This window comes from Urocampus carinirostris, chromosome 15 (genome assembly GCF_059441175.1).
Source record: "Urocampus carinirostris isolate Australia breed hairy pipefish chromosome 15, RoL_Ucar_1.0, whole genome shotgun sequence".
Classification (NCBI taxonomy): Eukaryota; Metazoa; Chordata; class Actinopteri; order Syngnathiformes; family Syngnathidae; genus Urocampus; species Urocampus carinirostris.
The window spans coordinates 16,256,395-16,273,956 of record NC_142363.1 but is presented as its reverse complement, the minus strand read 5'-3'; the positions used below and the strand labels follow the sequence as shown (position 1 = coordinate 16,273,956).

Below are 17,562 nucleotides of genomic sequence, written 5' to 3'. Positions count from 1 at the left end.
GGCTGGCACCAAATGAGCAAGCACAGGAGATACTAATCGGTAATCATGACATCAATTTGTAAATTAAACCTTGTTATTTTACTGTGTACAAATAATTGAACACGTAAATCACATAATTGACATAAATGTCAATTAGTTCATGCTTTTTGTGAATTTTTTTTGCGGTGTATTCTTGTATTATGTTGTATATATTTGTCATTTATTTTGTTGTATATTTTATCACCACAAAATATTATTCAGATGAAGGGATGAGTCAAACTAGCTGAGCGTTTTACCTATAGCTGATTTGTTTATCACTGATAAACCAATTGGTGAAAAGCTTGAGGAACTAGGAAAAAATTTTCGTTGCAAAATAATGACAAAATAAACAACCACATGCATATCAAAACACATGGCAAAGTAAATGACAGAAAACATGACAAAATAATTACTAAGATAAATAAGTGAGAAAAAAAAAGGATAAACTGCATAAATAAATGATATATTTAGGTATTGCATGGTTTATTTACTAGCCTCGGCAGAGTCATACTAAAGACTAACAACGGTCTGAAACTCATGACAAAAAGTTACAGGACACCAGGGCAGACAACTCTGAAAAGTTGCCTGCCCAGCCATAAAGTTAACTGGCCCATTTTTCACAACTTGAAATGCAATTAGACAACTAATCGCAAAAAAAAAAAACCCGTTGTTGCAAAGTATTAAGGATTGATAATCAGAATATATAACGGAACAACACTTTAAAATTAAGTTTATTATAAATCTACTTCTATCATTCATTCCATGCATATGACATTGCTGTTTTTCATCTGCCTTCAGTATGTACCTGTATTTACTCATCTTCATTCATGCAATGTTTGCGTTGCGTCGTCTGCTCCAAGCCTCGTGAACTTTTTCCACGATGCTCTTAATGTACGTTTACGTTTTGTAGTGTCATAAATTTTGTTAGCTTCTTTAGAATCTTTCTTCTGAGGCTAAGGTTTTGGCTTGATTCCTAACCACTTATCCATTTTCTTGTGTTGTCTGTGCGTCTACTTTGGAAAATGATCTTATAACGCTCTGGAAAGTGCGGAAGCACAAAGTTATTCGATGGAGGCTTCTCATTGGCTGCAGAGTATGCAAATTGCCAAACGAACCGAAATTTCCAAACCAAACGAAGATTTCGAAATTGGAATAAAGCAAACCTTTGATTAAAAAAAAAAAAAAAAAAACACACTGTCTACAACATTGGTACCCATTGCCTACCTGCTTGAAACTCTGCATAAGGGGTTAAAATTTGCGGGTTTGGTCGCCTAATGATTGCCAACAACAGGTGTTGCGAACCATTAGTTGGGTATGATTATCGTTGCATCATTTACTGTGCACAGTTCATATGATTTCGTATGGGAGCCAACCCCTAGACAGATAGGATAAGGCGAGAGAAATGAAATGATCTGCATTTATATAGTGCTTTTTAAGTCAAGACTTCCCAAAGCGCTTTACAATGTGCTTTACATTTCCCAAAAGCGGCCGTGCAGCCATGTAAGGCGCTAACCTGCTTATTGGGGGCATCAGGGGTTCAGTGTCTTACCTAAGGACACTTCGACATGTAACACGGAGGAGCTGGGATTCGAACTGCGATTTCTTGATCCCAAGACGAGCGCTCTACCTCCTGAGCCACTGCCGCCCCCGAGAAAAGTTGAAGATTATTTAATCATTTATTCATTTACTTATAGGGCATATATTCATAGGTATTTATCCGTCCATCCATTATCTGCACCACTTATCCCAGCTGCCTTCGGGCAGTGGGCAGGGGACACTCTGAACTAGTTTGCCAGCCAGATGGGTATTTATTAATACACTTATTTTTTTTACCACAGTAAACATGGAGGAGAGGCGCAGGCCAGGAACAAAAAACACATTTTCCTTTTGTATATGGGATCCATGGGGTCCAACATTGGCTCTCATGCATAAGGTTATACTAAAACATGTTTTGGGTGTACTGAAGATCACATTATGGAGAGAAGCCTCATTAGGAACGGGGTTTGCAGACCCTAGGTCAGGTGTTGGGAAACTTTTTGATTCAAAAAACAATGAAAGTACTTTGATTGCTATCATTTTTTGAGAGCCGGACATTTTAGGACAAAATTCAACAAAATAGCTAATTATTCTGTGCATTTTAGTTCACTGTGTGAATTTTGATGTTTTAATAAAATCTATGAAATAATAATAATGTCTGTGTCCCATACCAACAAAAATACCACTTAAAATAGGTCTCCCTCCTTCAGTTTACTTAAAATAGTCGAAGCTCATCTTGACCATCATTTTCGTCATAAATAACGGTTTCAAAAAAGGGGGTTATCTCTAAAATGTATACAGCTCTGCAAATGGTTTTCAGTCATGATGCGATGGAGGTCAATGAAAAATGGGAAGTGGAAGCTGATGTAGTGATAAAAGGTGACGATTGGGAGAAAACCTTGAAAGAAGAGCACAAAATAACCAGCAGTCCGACATGGAGAGAGTTTGAATCAAAAGTAAAAATGTGTTACTTCTACACACCCTATATCGCTTCAAAATACAAGAATACATCTTTGTTATGTTGGCCGAACTGTGTGCGTTTCACTTATATTGTCTTGGAGATAGATAGATAGATAGATAGATAGATAGATAGATAGATAGATAGATAGATAGATAGATAGATAGATAGATAGATAGATAGATAGATAGATAGATAGATAGATAGATAGATAGATAGATAGATAGATAGATAGATAGATAGATAGATAGATAGATAGATAGATAGATAGATAGATAGATAGATAGATAGATAGATAGATAGATAGATAGATAGATAGATAGATAGATAGATAGATAGATAGATAGATAGATAGATAGATAGATAGATAGATAGATAGATTAGATGTTAAATTAATAGATGTTAAATTCCCAAAGAAGCATTCAGACAGAAATAAAATTAATTATCTATTGGGAGTTGCGGTTAGACCCAGTGACCTATGTATTAGGAAATTTACCATAAGAGTTATTGACTGGTCAATACAACTATGTACTAAGGGTTATGCTTCTGGTAGCAAAGACAATGATCAGTTTTTTGGTAGAAACCACAACCTCCTGACATAAAACAATGGGGAGACAGATTAAAGAAAATGTACATTATGGAAAAAATCACTGCAAGACTTCAACTGGAAGTAGATCAATTTGAGAAAAGATGGAAGCCTACTACATAATTTCTACTTGATGTCTAAACACCTCACCTTTTAATCTTATTTCTTTTAGTATAATTTTTTTGGTGTTGTTGTTTATTTTGTCTGTTATGGGAATGTCAATTGTATATATATTTTGTTTGTGTGGTGGTATGATGGGTGACTCAACTTTCTGTTGAATTGTGTGTGAGGAATAAAGTTAAAAAACAAAAATGGTTTCCAAACCAGGCATGATCAAAGTTCTTCGAAGAATGTTAGAAAATACTGCAAACAGGAAGGAAATGGAAGGTTTTTTTGGCATTTTTGGGTGTTTACAGTTTGTTCTGTTGTTTGATTTTTTGTTATAAAGTGTTCCTACAGTGAACATAGACTGTTTAATGAGGATTTCATAGAGACATTTACCAAAACCACGTCTGTTTGTGTGACTCCAAGACTGTAAACTGTAGTGTGTACTCCGCCCTATATAATCTGGATCGAACGTTGTGCCCTTTTCGAAGCTATGGCTTTGTGTATACTACATTTGGAACAATTCAAATGGAATAGAATGACTCTTGCTTGATCTTTGAGCCAGCTGTACTCATGAAAAGAGTCATACCTAACTCGCGAGCCATTTATTCCCGACGCCTGCCCTAGGTGGATTTTTTTGACAAAATCAATCAAAGATGATTGTCGACATTGCCTTTTATCACACAGTGGGGTGTTTGTGTCTTTGTGTGTTTGTCTGTTTGTGCGTGAGTGTGCGTTCGCTCTAGATGAGGCCGGTCTTGAGCTCTGAGCCGCAACGAAGCGAGCTTCCGAGCAGCAGGTCCTTTTCGTGGATCAGGTTGTCCAGCAGATCTTCTTGCCGATAGTTGTGGTAGACCTTGAGGAAGGCCAGCGAGGCGATGGCCAGCCACGTGATCCACGCTGCCCACAGGCCGAACTGTAGCAAGAGGAAAAATGTGAGTGAGTTTGGGTTTTGGGTGGTCTCAATTGGGCGATGACTGGCAGGATTACCTGAGTGATGGCAAACTGGTCATAGAAAGCCGAGTTGTCTAGGCCCAGTTCCAGGTCTGTGTCCTGCAGTTCTTCACAGCTATGTGAAAAAGAAAGTGTATGATGGTAACGTAATGCCAGGCTCAACTGTGGCCACGCCCACTTTCTATCAGTATTGGGACGAATGCGTAACAAAGAAACACATTCCTCATTTTTTTTGGGTAACGAGTATTGAAACACATTAATACTAACTGAACTGTCAATACAACATGGTGCATTTTTTCTTATCATTCAAATCAATGTTTTTTTTTTTTTTACTGAAATAAGTTTTCTACTTCGATGAGGCACTACATAATACAGAATACCCCTTTCAGGAATATACTAGATATATATCAATAGTATTGATAAGCAAGCTTGACCATGGGGTGGTAATATTTTACTATTATTGCTTGCCTTCCAGATAAATTAAAGTTAGATGAATACACTAATTGCCTGCAATTTTGAGAAAAACTGAAATCAACAAACACACAAAACTTAAAGTACAAATGGTATCTGCCTCTTATCATTATTATCATTGAGGACTACAGATTTCGGCAGCACGGCGGCGCAGTGGTTAGCGCTTGTGCGGCACAGTTCATGTCATGGGTTCAAATCCAGCTCCAGACTTCCTGTGCGGGGACTCCGGTTTCCTCCCACGTTCCAGAAAACATGCATTTCAGGTGAATTGGCCGGCCCAAATTGTCCCTAGGTGTGAATGAGCGAATGAGTTGTCTGTCCCTGTGTGCCCTGCGACTGTCTGGCAACCAGTTCAGGGTGTCCCCTGCCCACTGCCCGGAGATGGCTGGGATGGGCTCCAGCCCCCCCGCGACCCTAAAGAGGATAAGCGGTACGGCTAATGAGATGAGACTACAGATTTCATTAATCTCAATATACATCTGGAAAAAATGTGTTACTGCATCAAACGTCTAAACTCAGAAGTGCTAAATGCATCAGTATCTGATATTTATAACAAGAGTATTGACATTGTTATTGACGTAAAATAATGTGGTATCAAACACCACTGATGTAAAATCAAAATAGTATCGGTAATTTATATTAGTTTCATCGAGTACTGAAGATTTGATTACTCCCAATGACTTACTGTATCCGTCAGAAGTAGTTGTCGGATCAATATTTGATATTTGTATCAAAGAAAACTTGGGGGTTTTGGTATCGTCATAGGTCTGACAGGAAAAGTGATCAATCAAAAATTCTAAGTAAAAGTATTTTTATATGACATTTGTGTTTGCTTCTGGGTCCTAATACAAGAGTTGTTCTTTAAAAATTACCATAGTGAGAACCTAATTTGCATGTGGGGGGAAAGGGACAAGGTGTATTACTTAGAGTCTTCTAGTTGTAAAAAATAATATTACTAAAAATAGCAATGTTGATTGAGACAATAAGCAAAAAGGCATGAATTATCACAAAAAAAATCATTTTTTTAAATTCAGTAATCCCTGCTCTATTGTGGTTTACCTTCTGCGGTTTTGTGACTTGGCGGATTTTCATCATGCATTGTATTTTCCATTCTGATTTACTAAACAGTCATATTCTACTCTGCCTGTGTCTGCCTGTGTGACAATAACATTGCGGTCTAAGTTGTGCACGAACAAAGCATATAATAGCTTGACAAACCTACATTACCTACGGTGAACGTAAATGCATTTTACACCACTTTTTTTCCAATAACGGCTACATCAGGGGTCTTTAAGCTTTTTTCAAGCTGAAAGCCATTTTTTGTTAATAATTAGCACAGAGGGCACACACTTTGCCATGCATTTATAAAATAACAAATTATCATGTTATTACTATTCCGTTACTATGTTATTACCAGGTTAAATAGACTTTAATCAAATAACAAAAGACACCAGTCCGGAAAACCCTCATGTCAGGTACATTAGAAGAATTCCAATATAGATCAACAAGTATAGTTAGGCAAGAGCTATACTCAAATGATTAAAATAAGATTTTACTAGAAAATCACAATGACCCTGGTGCCTGTGGGCAACACGTTGGGGACCCCAGGTTTATATAATGGTGACAAAATATTATTTGAAGTAAAACATTTAATAATTTAATAGTCTGCTATAGCAGGAAGATTAAATTTGAAATTAGAATTTGAGACTGTATATAGGGTTTGTTCTGAGGTTTCAATGTATAATAAATAAATTAAGGTTTCTACATTGGGGATTTTGACTAATTCCCCGACAAAAAAAAACAAAGAACGAGGGCTTACTGTACCTGGAAATTGTCAAATTTTAAAATTTTTACTTAACATGAGCCTCACTTAGATGGAGCTGACATAATTGTCAGCCATCTTGCTGCTACGGGTACCCAAAAAGCCTGCGGTAACCAGGCAGAAAAATGGAAAAATGATGATGTTTGTTCTATTTGAGTCTCCGTAGTTTGTATTCCACCGTGTGCTTTTTAGCACTCCTTTTCCGTTGCACATCACAATACAGCGACATATGGTGGTCAAATAATTCACATCGTTTCTTTAAGGAAATATGTAAAAACTCTTCGCTGCTTCTGTTTTTCTTTGAACTTGACAACAAGATTAGTAGAATTGTAAGATCCTCCTCCGACCTGTTGGGCATGGTGCCACCCTCAGTGATGGAGTCACACCACAGTTTGAAGCCCACGCTGACCAGCGTGCTTGATAAGAAGACGGTAAACACCACTAAGGAGCTGATGATCAGGTTGAGGAAGGCATTGAAGATGGAGCTGTGAAAAATACACAACATTGGTGATTTTTGTCCTTTTGAAGCGAGCGAGTCGGCTCACCATCAATAAGGAGCCTACAAAACATTCTATCTCTCTCTTTCTTTTTATCTCATACTCTCATTCTCTCTTACTCAATATCTTGCTCTCTTTCTGTCTGTATTTCACTCTCTCTTCCTCCTCTCTCTTTTAATCTCTCCTTCTCTCAATCTTTCTCTCTCTTTGTTTCTCTCTATCTTTATCTTTCTCTGTTTGTAAAACTCTCTTTATGTCCCACTCTCTCTCTCTCTCTCTCTCTCTCTCTCTCTCTCTCTCATGGTAGCTCTGTCTGTTTTTTGTTCTTTTTACTCTCTCTTTCCATATCATTCTCTCATTCTGTTATCATTTCTCCCCCACTCTTTCTCTTTCTTTCCATTTCTCTCAATTTATATATTTTGTTCATTACACCCTCTCCCTCTCTCTCTCTCTCTCTCTCTCTCTCTCTTTTCTTTACTTTTCTGTATCCTCCTTTCTTCGCAATCTATTTCTTTCTTTCTCTCTGCCTTTCTGTGTCTCTCTTTATTATTATATTATAATATAGTAGCATAATACATTAGAATCTAGTATTATTTCATTTGGTCTATAATGTTTCATTGTTATTGGTAATATTTCATTCCATATAATAATAATTTAAAAAAACATCAAAAGAGCCATTTGGGAGCTGAAAGTGTCGGCTCTCTTCAGTGATCCGAGCAGAAAGAGCCGATTCTCCAAAAAGACCCGGAATTCCTCTCACGAAATTTGGATGTTGGGTTTGTATCTAATGAGTGTCGTGCACGACTCACTCATCGTGTCCTTTGCAGAGGAAGAAGAGCAACCTCCAGGCCTGCACCGCCGACAAAATGAGGGAAGCAACCCCGACGAAAGCGATGAAGCTGCAGGAAGATTCGGCCCCCCACTCCTCCACCATGAAGCGCTGCTTGGACACGGTGATGTTCTCATTCTGCCACATTCCGCGCGTGAACAGCAAACATTTGCCGCCGAAGTCCTCCGTGTTTTCCGAAAGAGGCACCACGGCGATAAAGCCAAACATGAAGGCTAAGAAATAAAGCACGCATTGTGCAAAAATGAGATTATCCATGGCCATTTTTACCGTCTCACTCCTCGGTGTGGGGTCCTGGGTACGATGCGCATGCGCGGTGGAGGCAGGCGCAGCATCCGAAGGAGTGCTTTGCTGATGGCTCACGAGCCGGGAGGACCTACCGGGAAACGTCTTCTTGATGACGTCACTGTCTCTTTTACTTCCCCAGTTTCATATATCTTTTCGTATATCGTTTGATCCCCCTATAAAACTTGTTCAATGATTTTTGTGATTTTGTATTATCTATCAGTCAAGTCAAGTTAATTTATATAGCCCTTAATCACAAAGAGTCTCAAAGGGCTGCACAGAACACAGATTATTACAAACCACAGACAATTATTACACCATCCCTTGATCTAAAACCTACACGAGGGCAAGGGAAGAGTCAAAAACCTCAACATGAGGAAAATGAAGAAACCTGAGAATGGACCGCACATGAGGTAATCCCCCTTTCCGGATGACCAGGCTGCAATGGATGTTGCATTAATAAATAGTACACATGTAACAGGCTTAATAATAACTTTTGCTTTATTGAAATTCCTGCTGAAATATATTGTATAGTTTCTGTATAAGTGTCCTGCAATGATGAGTCCAACAGTGCCACTTGCTGGTATGTGGTAAGGTTTGAATTGGCTTTCGACTTTGCGACAGGAAGGTGGGGGTTTTTGGCAGTCTACAACGAGCTGTCAATGGTAAGACACGATCTTTTGGTGCTCCGCAAAAAGTGAATTTTAAACATTGAGTGATAAGGGCACTTATTTACTACGCTTTATTGTGTCCATCTGGACCGTTGCATCTAAAATGGTGCTATTTAGAGTTTGTTCTAGCGTGTGATATAGACATGACTTACTTTCTTTCCATTTTATGTACTGTATGACACTTTTATTCAGTGAAGAATTGTTAGGTAAACAGCAACATTTCAGCTTGATCACACTGTAGACTAAGATTATAAAAATAATTACATTGCAAGAATAATATCTTCAACAATATGTTTATTACTATCATAAATAGTTACAGTAGTATAATTATTATTACTAGTAGTAGTAGTACTCACCCAAAACATACCACAGGAAGTGGTGCCCCTAACACCCTAGTGGTTAAATCAAGCCACAGACTACAGATTATTGAAAACTACAGACCATTATCAAGGGATTTAACCAACCATGGTTTAGTAGTAATAGTTGGAGAAGTAGTAATAGTAGTAGTCCGCCCAAACTTTAACCTACCATTCATATCCTCCCAACTTCATGCGCATCTGACTACTATCTTATTTGAACCCTTTCAGTCTGGTTTTCCGTTCGTGCCACAGCAATAAAACTGCACATATCAAGATCAAAAATGACTTCCTCATTGCCGCTTTCTGGTGTACTTTCCATTCTCATCCTCCTCGACCTAAGTGCCACCTTTGACACCATTTCCCATTCTATTCTTCTTAACAGACTCTCTTCACTTGGCCTAACCCACACACCCCTTCAATGGTTCCACTGACTGGCAGCACTCAATCCATTCAACTTAAGTCATTCTCCTCTGACCCCTCTCCAGTCTCCTCAGGTGTACTACAGGGCTCTGTCCTGGGGCCCCCTCCTCTTTATAACCTACACATTCCCCTAGGCCATATTGAAATTGAATATTTCCTTCAACTGCTTCGCAGATGACATCCAACTTAACATTTCCTGCAAACCCAACTCGATATTCCCACCACCCAACCTCAACTCCTATCTTTCTGAAATAAATTCATGGTTCACCGTCAACTTCCTAAAACTAATCAGCAATAAAACTGAACCTCTTCTCTAAAATTGACTCCTTTTAGCTTTCCATTGACAATTCTTCAGTTTTTACCTCCCCTCTGGTCAAGAGTCTGGGTGTCATGCTCGACAACACACTCTCCTTTAACTCTAATTTAAATAACATCGCCCGATCAGCTTACTTTCACCTGCACTAAATCAACCGTCTCCGCTGTTCCAACTCCCCTTACACCACTGCCATCCTCGTAGATAGCCTTGTCACCTTACGCCTTGATTACGGCAATTCCCATCTTTACGGTTTATCTAAAAAATTCCTCCTTAAACTTCAGCGGGTCCATAAGTCTGCTGCACACATCATCACCAAAACACCCTCTTGCCATAACATTTGCCTGTCCTTCAGCAATTCCACTGGGTCCCAATCAACCATAGAATCAACTACAAAATTCTCCTCTACACCTACATGGCCATTCACAACCTTGTCACTCTCTACTTCTCCGACCTCCTTCACAATGTCACGCTATCCCGCACCCTTAGATCACCCTCTTCCCTCCATCTTACTATACCTGCTGCTCGTCCCAGCTCCATGGGGAGTAGAGCTTCCAGCTGCTCTGCCCCCCAGCTCTGGAACTCATTGCCGCCTGATCTCCGGAATTCTGCCACCCTGTCCACCTTCAAATACGAACTCTTTATACTTGCCATTTCATGATCATCTGCCATTTCGAATAGAGTTTGCCAGTTCCTCTCCGCAGTGGCATTTTAATGAAGGGAGTAGGTGCTGTGTCTGTCAAAAATTGTTTTGTTGCTTAAATTGTCTTACTTTTGTTTCTCAAAAAGTAAACAGACGTTAAACCTGAAAAACCGTAGTGAAGGTGATGGCATATTTGTATCTTTTAAATGAGTCAGGTGCCATAAGCCAGTCTCAGTCAGTGCAGATAAGCTCCAATGGCGTCTTTGCTCTTTCATTACTTTGTCTGATTCTTCATCTCATCTCATCTCATTAGCTGCACCGCTTATCTTCAGTAGGGTCGCGGGGTGCTGGAGCCCATCTCAGCAATCATCGGGCAGTGGGCAGGGGACACCCTTAACTGGTTGCCAGCCAATCGCAGGGCACACGGGGACAGACAACTCGCTCGCTCATTCACACCTAGAGACAATTTGGACCGGCCAATTCACCTGAAATGCATGTTTTTGGAATGTGGGAGGAAACCAGAGTGCCCGGAGGAAAGCCACGCAAGCACGGGGAGAACATACAAACTCCGCACAGGAAGTCTGGAGCTGGATTTGAACCCACGCAGGAGGTTCCCATGACTTGAACTGTGCCGCACATGCTCTAACCACTGCGCCGCCGTGCTGCCCTGTCTGATTCTTATTTGTTAAAATTTACTGCAAACAAATTTAGAAATGATTTTGTCGTGTAATACTTGTTTTGAATTTTCATACATTCAGAGACAGATTCAAGTTTTACAATATTATCCACATTACAGAGACCCCAAAACTCGTTGCAGGAATCTTCACTGATTACACCTTTCTCGCGAACAATGTCCATGTAGTAAAGTTTTCCCTTTACCTTGATCTTGAAGATTTTATCTCAAATAATAATTTTATCGTAGTTCATCGCAAAGTTGAACCATATTCCTTTTGAAAAATGTATTGCAGGGACTTAGGGATCAGAAGAGCACCAGTGAGTTTGACACTAACCACCCTCCCGTTGGAGTCGATCAATTTCTCCAGAGCAACATCTTTCTTTCGCACTCTGCCGCTGACTCACGTCCCATCAGCCAGTTGCAAAATGTGGTTCTCGTCGAATCCAATGAACATCTTCTTGGTCACAATGTGCGCTGTGGTACCAATACAAGAAGATCTCCATGCTGTGCATCATGGGGTTGCTGTTCACTTATAGTTTGCATAAACGCTTCCTCTTCATCCTCGTAAAGTTTGTGATTCCCTTTACGACGCATATGGTCTTTCTCAGTGTCATTAACAGCAACAACCAAATTGCCATTTGTATCTTTTATCGGTGTTTTCTTCTCCTTGTTCTAACAGCATTTTGCTTCATGTACCACTTTCTCAAATATAAAACACTTTCCTTTGATGTTATGCGTGTCTTTTACCTTTGATTTGATCACTTTGTCTGCTTGTGGCTATCTGCTGTAATGCAATGTGCACTTAAAGCTTCTAAATACTGCCATGAACTCTTTGAAGGATATGACTTCTAAGTTTGAGAAACATGCACAGAAAATATGTTGTATCCATCTAAGTCAATTTAGATTCATTGCCACTATTAATGCACCGCTGAGGGCTTCCTTTGCTCTTCTTAATATGGCCACTATCTTCTCAACACTTACTAAGTAGTCAGTCAGCTCCTCCCTCTTACCCATTTGCACATTAGTGAACTCTGTGTTCAACAGACAATTCATGGTTTTTCTTCAGACTCAAAATGTCGCCTTTAACTTTCGAGACTTTTATTTCTATCTTCAGGTGATTCATACATGATTAATATTGGCATTTTGTCATCCAAACAGCCACACAGGTCAGCAAAAGCAAGTTCGTTTCTCCTACCAATCTCCGCCACTTCAAGTTCACAAGCCACTCCTTACATCTCCTTTCCAAGGATAGCGTTCTTGAGGTCGATCGTTTTTAAGTTTGCCAGAAACCTTGCTTCCTAGATGTAAAAGCGTTCTTTGTCCCTGTCGAACCTCGGCGGCAGTCCTCCTCCTTGCATTGCGGACTGGAACCCGAACTGGGCCCATTACCTGTTGGTCTTTCAGCACTGGCGCCAGTTCCCCCTCTCAAATGATTCATGTCTTGTACGTTTGTTCCGTCACCAGGTAAAAAGAACGAGAGACACTTGTTTTGTCTGTATAAGAAAACCGCACTGAACCATAGCACATCTGATCATCAGTTTATGCTGTCACCAACCGTTTTTCGAGGAGGTACTGCCTTTATTGTCTTTGAACAATAGAAACTAAGCCCAGACAAATAGTACTGAGTACTTTACATTACATTTATATGAATTACAACATCACATTCGTCAGTAGTAGGATCTTGGCTTAGTCTCTTGGCTAGGATCAAGTGTCTCGGCCTGTTGGCTGTGAGGTGTATCATGATTTCACTGATAATGGATAATAGATAATGGATAATGGACAATGACAAAAAAAAGTGGTAGTAGTTGTTTTAGTAGTAGTAGCGGTAGCAGTAGTACTCATATCCGTATTGTTATTATCATAATGATCATCCTGAACACTAAACAACAAACAGCTACGGTGATTTAAGAGAAAAATTAAAAGTGTGACATGCTGAGTGATGTCCCCTGCCACTATGTAAATGAGAACCGAGGGCACATCAGGAGGCTATTTGTATCCATCATGCAAACAGCACTGTTTTGCATCTGCTTGCATTTAATTTATGTGTCATTTTTACCACACCCTCTACACAAGTTACCAGTTAGCTTGCTTATTGTGTTTTTGCAGAGCACGTTCGGAGATATTGACGGTAAAGATGAACTTGATTCAGTTTCAGATTCAGATTTACTTTATTGTCATTCGTATACACGTGTATACAGAACGAAATGTCGATACATCTGACCCGCACAGTTACTTTGAACGTCAGCCGGGATAGATAAGATTAACCATGTCTTCGTCAGAATTTTAGCGCAGCAGTTCGTCATCTCGCGGTTCGATGCCACTTCCAGTTGTTAAATGGTCCAGTTTATTGTCCAGAGAGCGAACGTTGGAGAATGGATGGGAGAGGCGTTTAGCCTTTAGCCTAGCTGTTAGCCCGGCCCGACAACCTCGCTTCCTCGTCCGGCGGTCACGCTGCTGTCTTGCCACCCTGCTTCGCTGCTTTGTAGGCCGCTGGGTCTTGTTGACATAGCAGTCCGTGGCTAATAAACACTCCCGAGTGGTCGTAGCATCGAGCGCTTGATGATCGCATATCCAGCAAAAAAAAACTGCGATCGTATCTTAATCTGCAGTTCGAGCTGACTTTGTGCGCCGTCAAAATTGAGTCGAAGACTGGGTCTTATGGCCGACGTGTAAAAAACTGTTGCGAGCCGATGCAGCCGCAGCCGAACAGGGGCGCCGCCATGATGCAAAAGAAAAAGTACTGCATTTTCTGCACTGAGATGATCTCATGATGGTCTCAGAAATTAAGTCACACAAAATTCAAACTACAGTAAGGGCGAGGGTTGAGACTACGCAAGGATTTTACGCACTAATAATGTAATGTTTCGTTTGGATTAAATAACTACTGTTAAAAATTTAAAGCCCCAGTGTGTAACATTTGACTACTACGTGGCCCTGTATTGTCTAATGCGAACAAAATCCAGTGCCGACAGAACAGTGTAGCAGCAAGATCGCAGACAAACATGGCGGTGATTTTTAAGTAGGGATTCCACTATGTAAAATAAATACATATTTCTCAACCTATGATTTTTCATAAAAATAACTTGTGATAGTGCAGGTGTTTTTGCTTAGTATTCAAAATAGTTTTTTTTACTGAATGAACTTTTTTTTGGACCACTAAGAGGCACTAAATATATTTGACAGTATAAAAAATGGGTGGTTAGCGAGCTGAGGTTCAGGGTTCAAGTCCAGCTACTGCAGCCTCCCCGTGTGGAGTTTGTATGTTCTCGCTGTGCCTGCGTGGGTTTCTTTCCCGGCACTCCGGTTTCCTCAGGTGAATTGATCGGTCCAAAGGGTTCCTAGGTTTGAATGAGCAAGTGAATTGTCTGTCCCTGTGTGCCCTGTGACTGGTCAGCAACCAGTTCAGGGTGTCTCCTGCCCACTGCCTGAAGATGGGCTCCAGCACCCCACGACCCTAAAGTTGAATACTATCTGAACACCCTCAACAGTATGAAAACTATAACACTTTTACTACAACAACTGTTACAGAGCAACAATCAATCAGCGATGTAATGAACACTCCCTTTTGGCTCTGTTGCCAGAGTAACCTCAGATTTACAGGTCTTGTTCAGGAACAGTAAAACGTCTACGTATTTGGTGCATCTCGTTGCTCTGTCTACGTTTTTTTTCCTGGTGTTGTCAATTTGCCACAGTAGTGGACCATTTTATCACACAAATGGCATTGTCCTTTTCTGTGGTTTAAGAGAAAAGTCCACTCAGCGCTCCGCTTCATGTTAGCCCCTGTCATATTTAGCTTCTGATGCATGTAGAATTATCCCTCTCTAATGCCTGACAGCAAGATGCAGCAGCGAGCCAGGTAGGAATATGTGCTAAAAGTGTGCCTGTCATTCACTGAAACAGGCATAAACTTAGAGAGTGGCAATGAGTGAGAGAGAACTGCACTAGCTACATATAGAAGCGGGGTTTTTAGGAAATTGGTGGAGGGGTGAATTCTTGATCCCAGGACAATAATATGAAATGAAATGATCTGCTTTTATAATAATAATAATAATAATAATAATAATAATAATAATAATAATAATAATAATAATAATAATAATTTCCTTGTATTGTCATTCTGTGTAACAATGTACACAGAACGAAATGTCGATTGCACCTGACCCGTTGTAGCGAGCCGATGCAGCCGCAGCCAACAGAGGGCGCCGCCGACCACTTTTTAAGTCTTAGGAATGACTCGGCCGGGGCGCGAACCACCGACCTCCCAGTCTCAAAGCGGGCGCCTTATAGCGCTTTTAAAGTCAAGACTTCCCAAAGCGCATTACAGTGTGCTTCACATTTCCCAATAGCGGCCGTGCAGCCATGTAAGGCGCTAACCTGCATATTGGGGGTATTAGGGGTTCAGTGTCTTACCCAAGGACACTTCGACATGTAACCTGGAGGAGCCGGGATTCGAACTGCGATCTCTTGATCACAAGATGAGAGCTCTACCTCCTGAGCCACTGCCGCCCGATTAGTTAAATTATTTGTTTATTATCAATAATATGGATATTTGGATCGATCTGCCCTCCCCTAGTTTTGAGGTGCGTCTTATAGTCCATAAAATACAGTAATAATGACAATGTTTTCTATCAAAGTGAAAAAGAAAAGAGCAAGATCTATTCTCAAAAATCAAAGGTGGTTGTGAGCACACACAAACCTGACTTCTAAATAAAACAGCATGTGTGGGCTCATGAACCTGACACCCATGGGACACCTACACACAAGTGTGTCAGGCTGAAAGATGTGCTAAGTTATCCCTCTCCCCTTAAAGAGACTACAGAAGGATGGGGGCGAGGAGGACGAGGCTGCAAAGCCAAATGGAGTTGCGGGACTCAGCCGGGCTGGGCAACAGAAAGCAAATAAGAGTTCATCCATTTTTCATGAGAGGCGACGGCGGCAAAGCAAATACTCTTTATCGAGCGTGCTCAACAATCTGAAGCGCGCCTTCAAGGACAGCTTGGAATGAGATGCGTCTGCGTCTCGGGTTTTGGACGTCCTTGCCCTCAATATTGCGGTGACGACGTTTATACGAAAGGATTTTAATCAGAGTTAAGTTTAATAATTCACACGTGATTAATAATTGCTGAGAAATACATTATTGCGAGGCATCCTTCAGGTGAGATGGAGAGTGGGTGGGCGGACAATAACAAGCAATCAGTCTTCACACAAAAAAAGCAATCTGATTCCTTCCCAGTTATTTTCGTAATGTGGGTGGATTTGATTTAGAAAAACATACAAGAAAAAAACACTGAGATTATGTTTGTTATAGGAGGCCATTGGAGATGCAAATGACATAATTGCACACACACACAAAGACACACAACCACACACACACACAGATATTTAAAGTTTAACGAGAATGTTGTAATAATACTATGCTCGGTCAATCTGGTAGCAAAATTTCGTGCCAGGTAGTTGTTTTTGTTAGCAGGATAGATAGGTGAAAAAAAACCAAACACTTGCATGATTGATTGCTTGGTACAGTGAATAACACAAATAAGAATTCCTAAAGTGTTGTTGCTCAGCCAAGGTTTTGCAGATTGTGAAAGTTCTATACCTGTGGGCAGGGCTTATATACAAAAGTCCCACCCAGAAAAATTGTGTCATCAACAAAAAACATTTCTAGCAGTTTTTGTAAAAAAAAAAAAAAAAAAAAAAATGTTAATGCTGGGTCTTTCAGGGTTAAGATATGTTTAAGCAGGATTCATTTATTTTTGGTGTCATTTCAAGAGTGACCAGTAGATGACAACATGTCAAAGCACTGGTAATTTATGTTGCATTTGTGGAACATCGGAAAGTTGGAATTCTTCCATAAATCTGTTTTTCAATGTAAGGTCTCAAAGGGATACTGCGCAATGTTCGACCGAAAAATTTCATTTATGTGATAGTTCAACTTTTTTCTTTTTGCGTTTTATTCAAGTCCATTTTTTTATGAAATAAATTGTTTTTTTTACCACTAGAGGGCGCTAAATAATACACCATGTCCCTTAAAGTTTTTTTCCCCACGCAGGACTCATTTATTTTGGGTGTAAATCCAAAAGATCCTAGTATACAATTTTAATGGAAGATGAAGCACAGTTAATTTAAATTGGATTGGAGGAACATCAAAAGTCAGATTATCCCAAGCTGGATATTATATGGCCGACGTTAAAGGTAATGTTACCACCAAAGATGGCCCATTCCGATATATATATATATATATATATATATATATATATATATATATATATATATATATATATATATATATATATATATATATATATATATATATATATATATATATATATATATATGTCTTTTTTTTTTCTTTGTTTTTACAGTACGCCAGAGTGAAGTCTTACTGCTTTTATTCATCTGTA

General features: G+C 39.8%; 1 protein-coding gene across 1 annotated transcript; it reads right to left on the bottom strand.

Annotated features, from left to right (window-relative positions):
• Positions 1-3,475: 3,475 nt before the first annotated feature.
• tmem179ab (transmembrane protein 179a, genome duplicate B) lies at positions 3,476-8,136 on the bottom strand. Its single transcript, XM_088354201.1, has 4 exons — positions 7,757-8,136; positions 6,798-6,935; positions 4,194-4,272; positions 3,476-4,119 (listed from the first exon to the last, which is right to left on the bottom strand). The coding sequence occupies exons 1-4, from the start codon at positions 8,056-8,058 to the stop codon at positions 3,946-3,948; spliced, it is 693 nt and encodes a 230-aa protein (XP_088210327.1). The 5' UTR covers positions 8,059-8,136; the 3' UTR covers positions 3,476-3,945.
• Between the last annotated feature and the right edge of the window lie 9,426 nt (positions 8,137-17,562).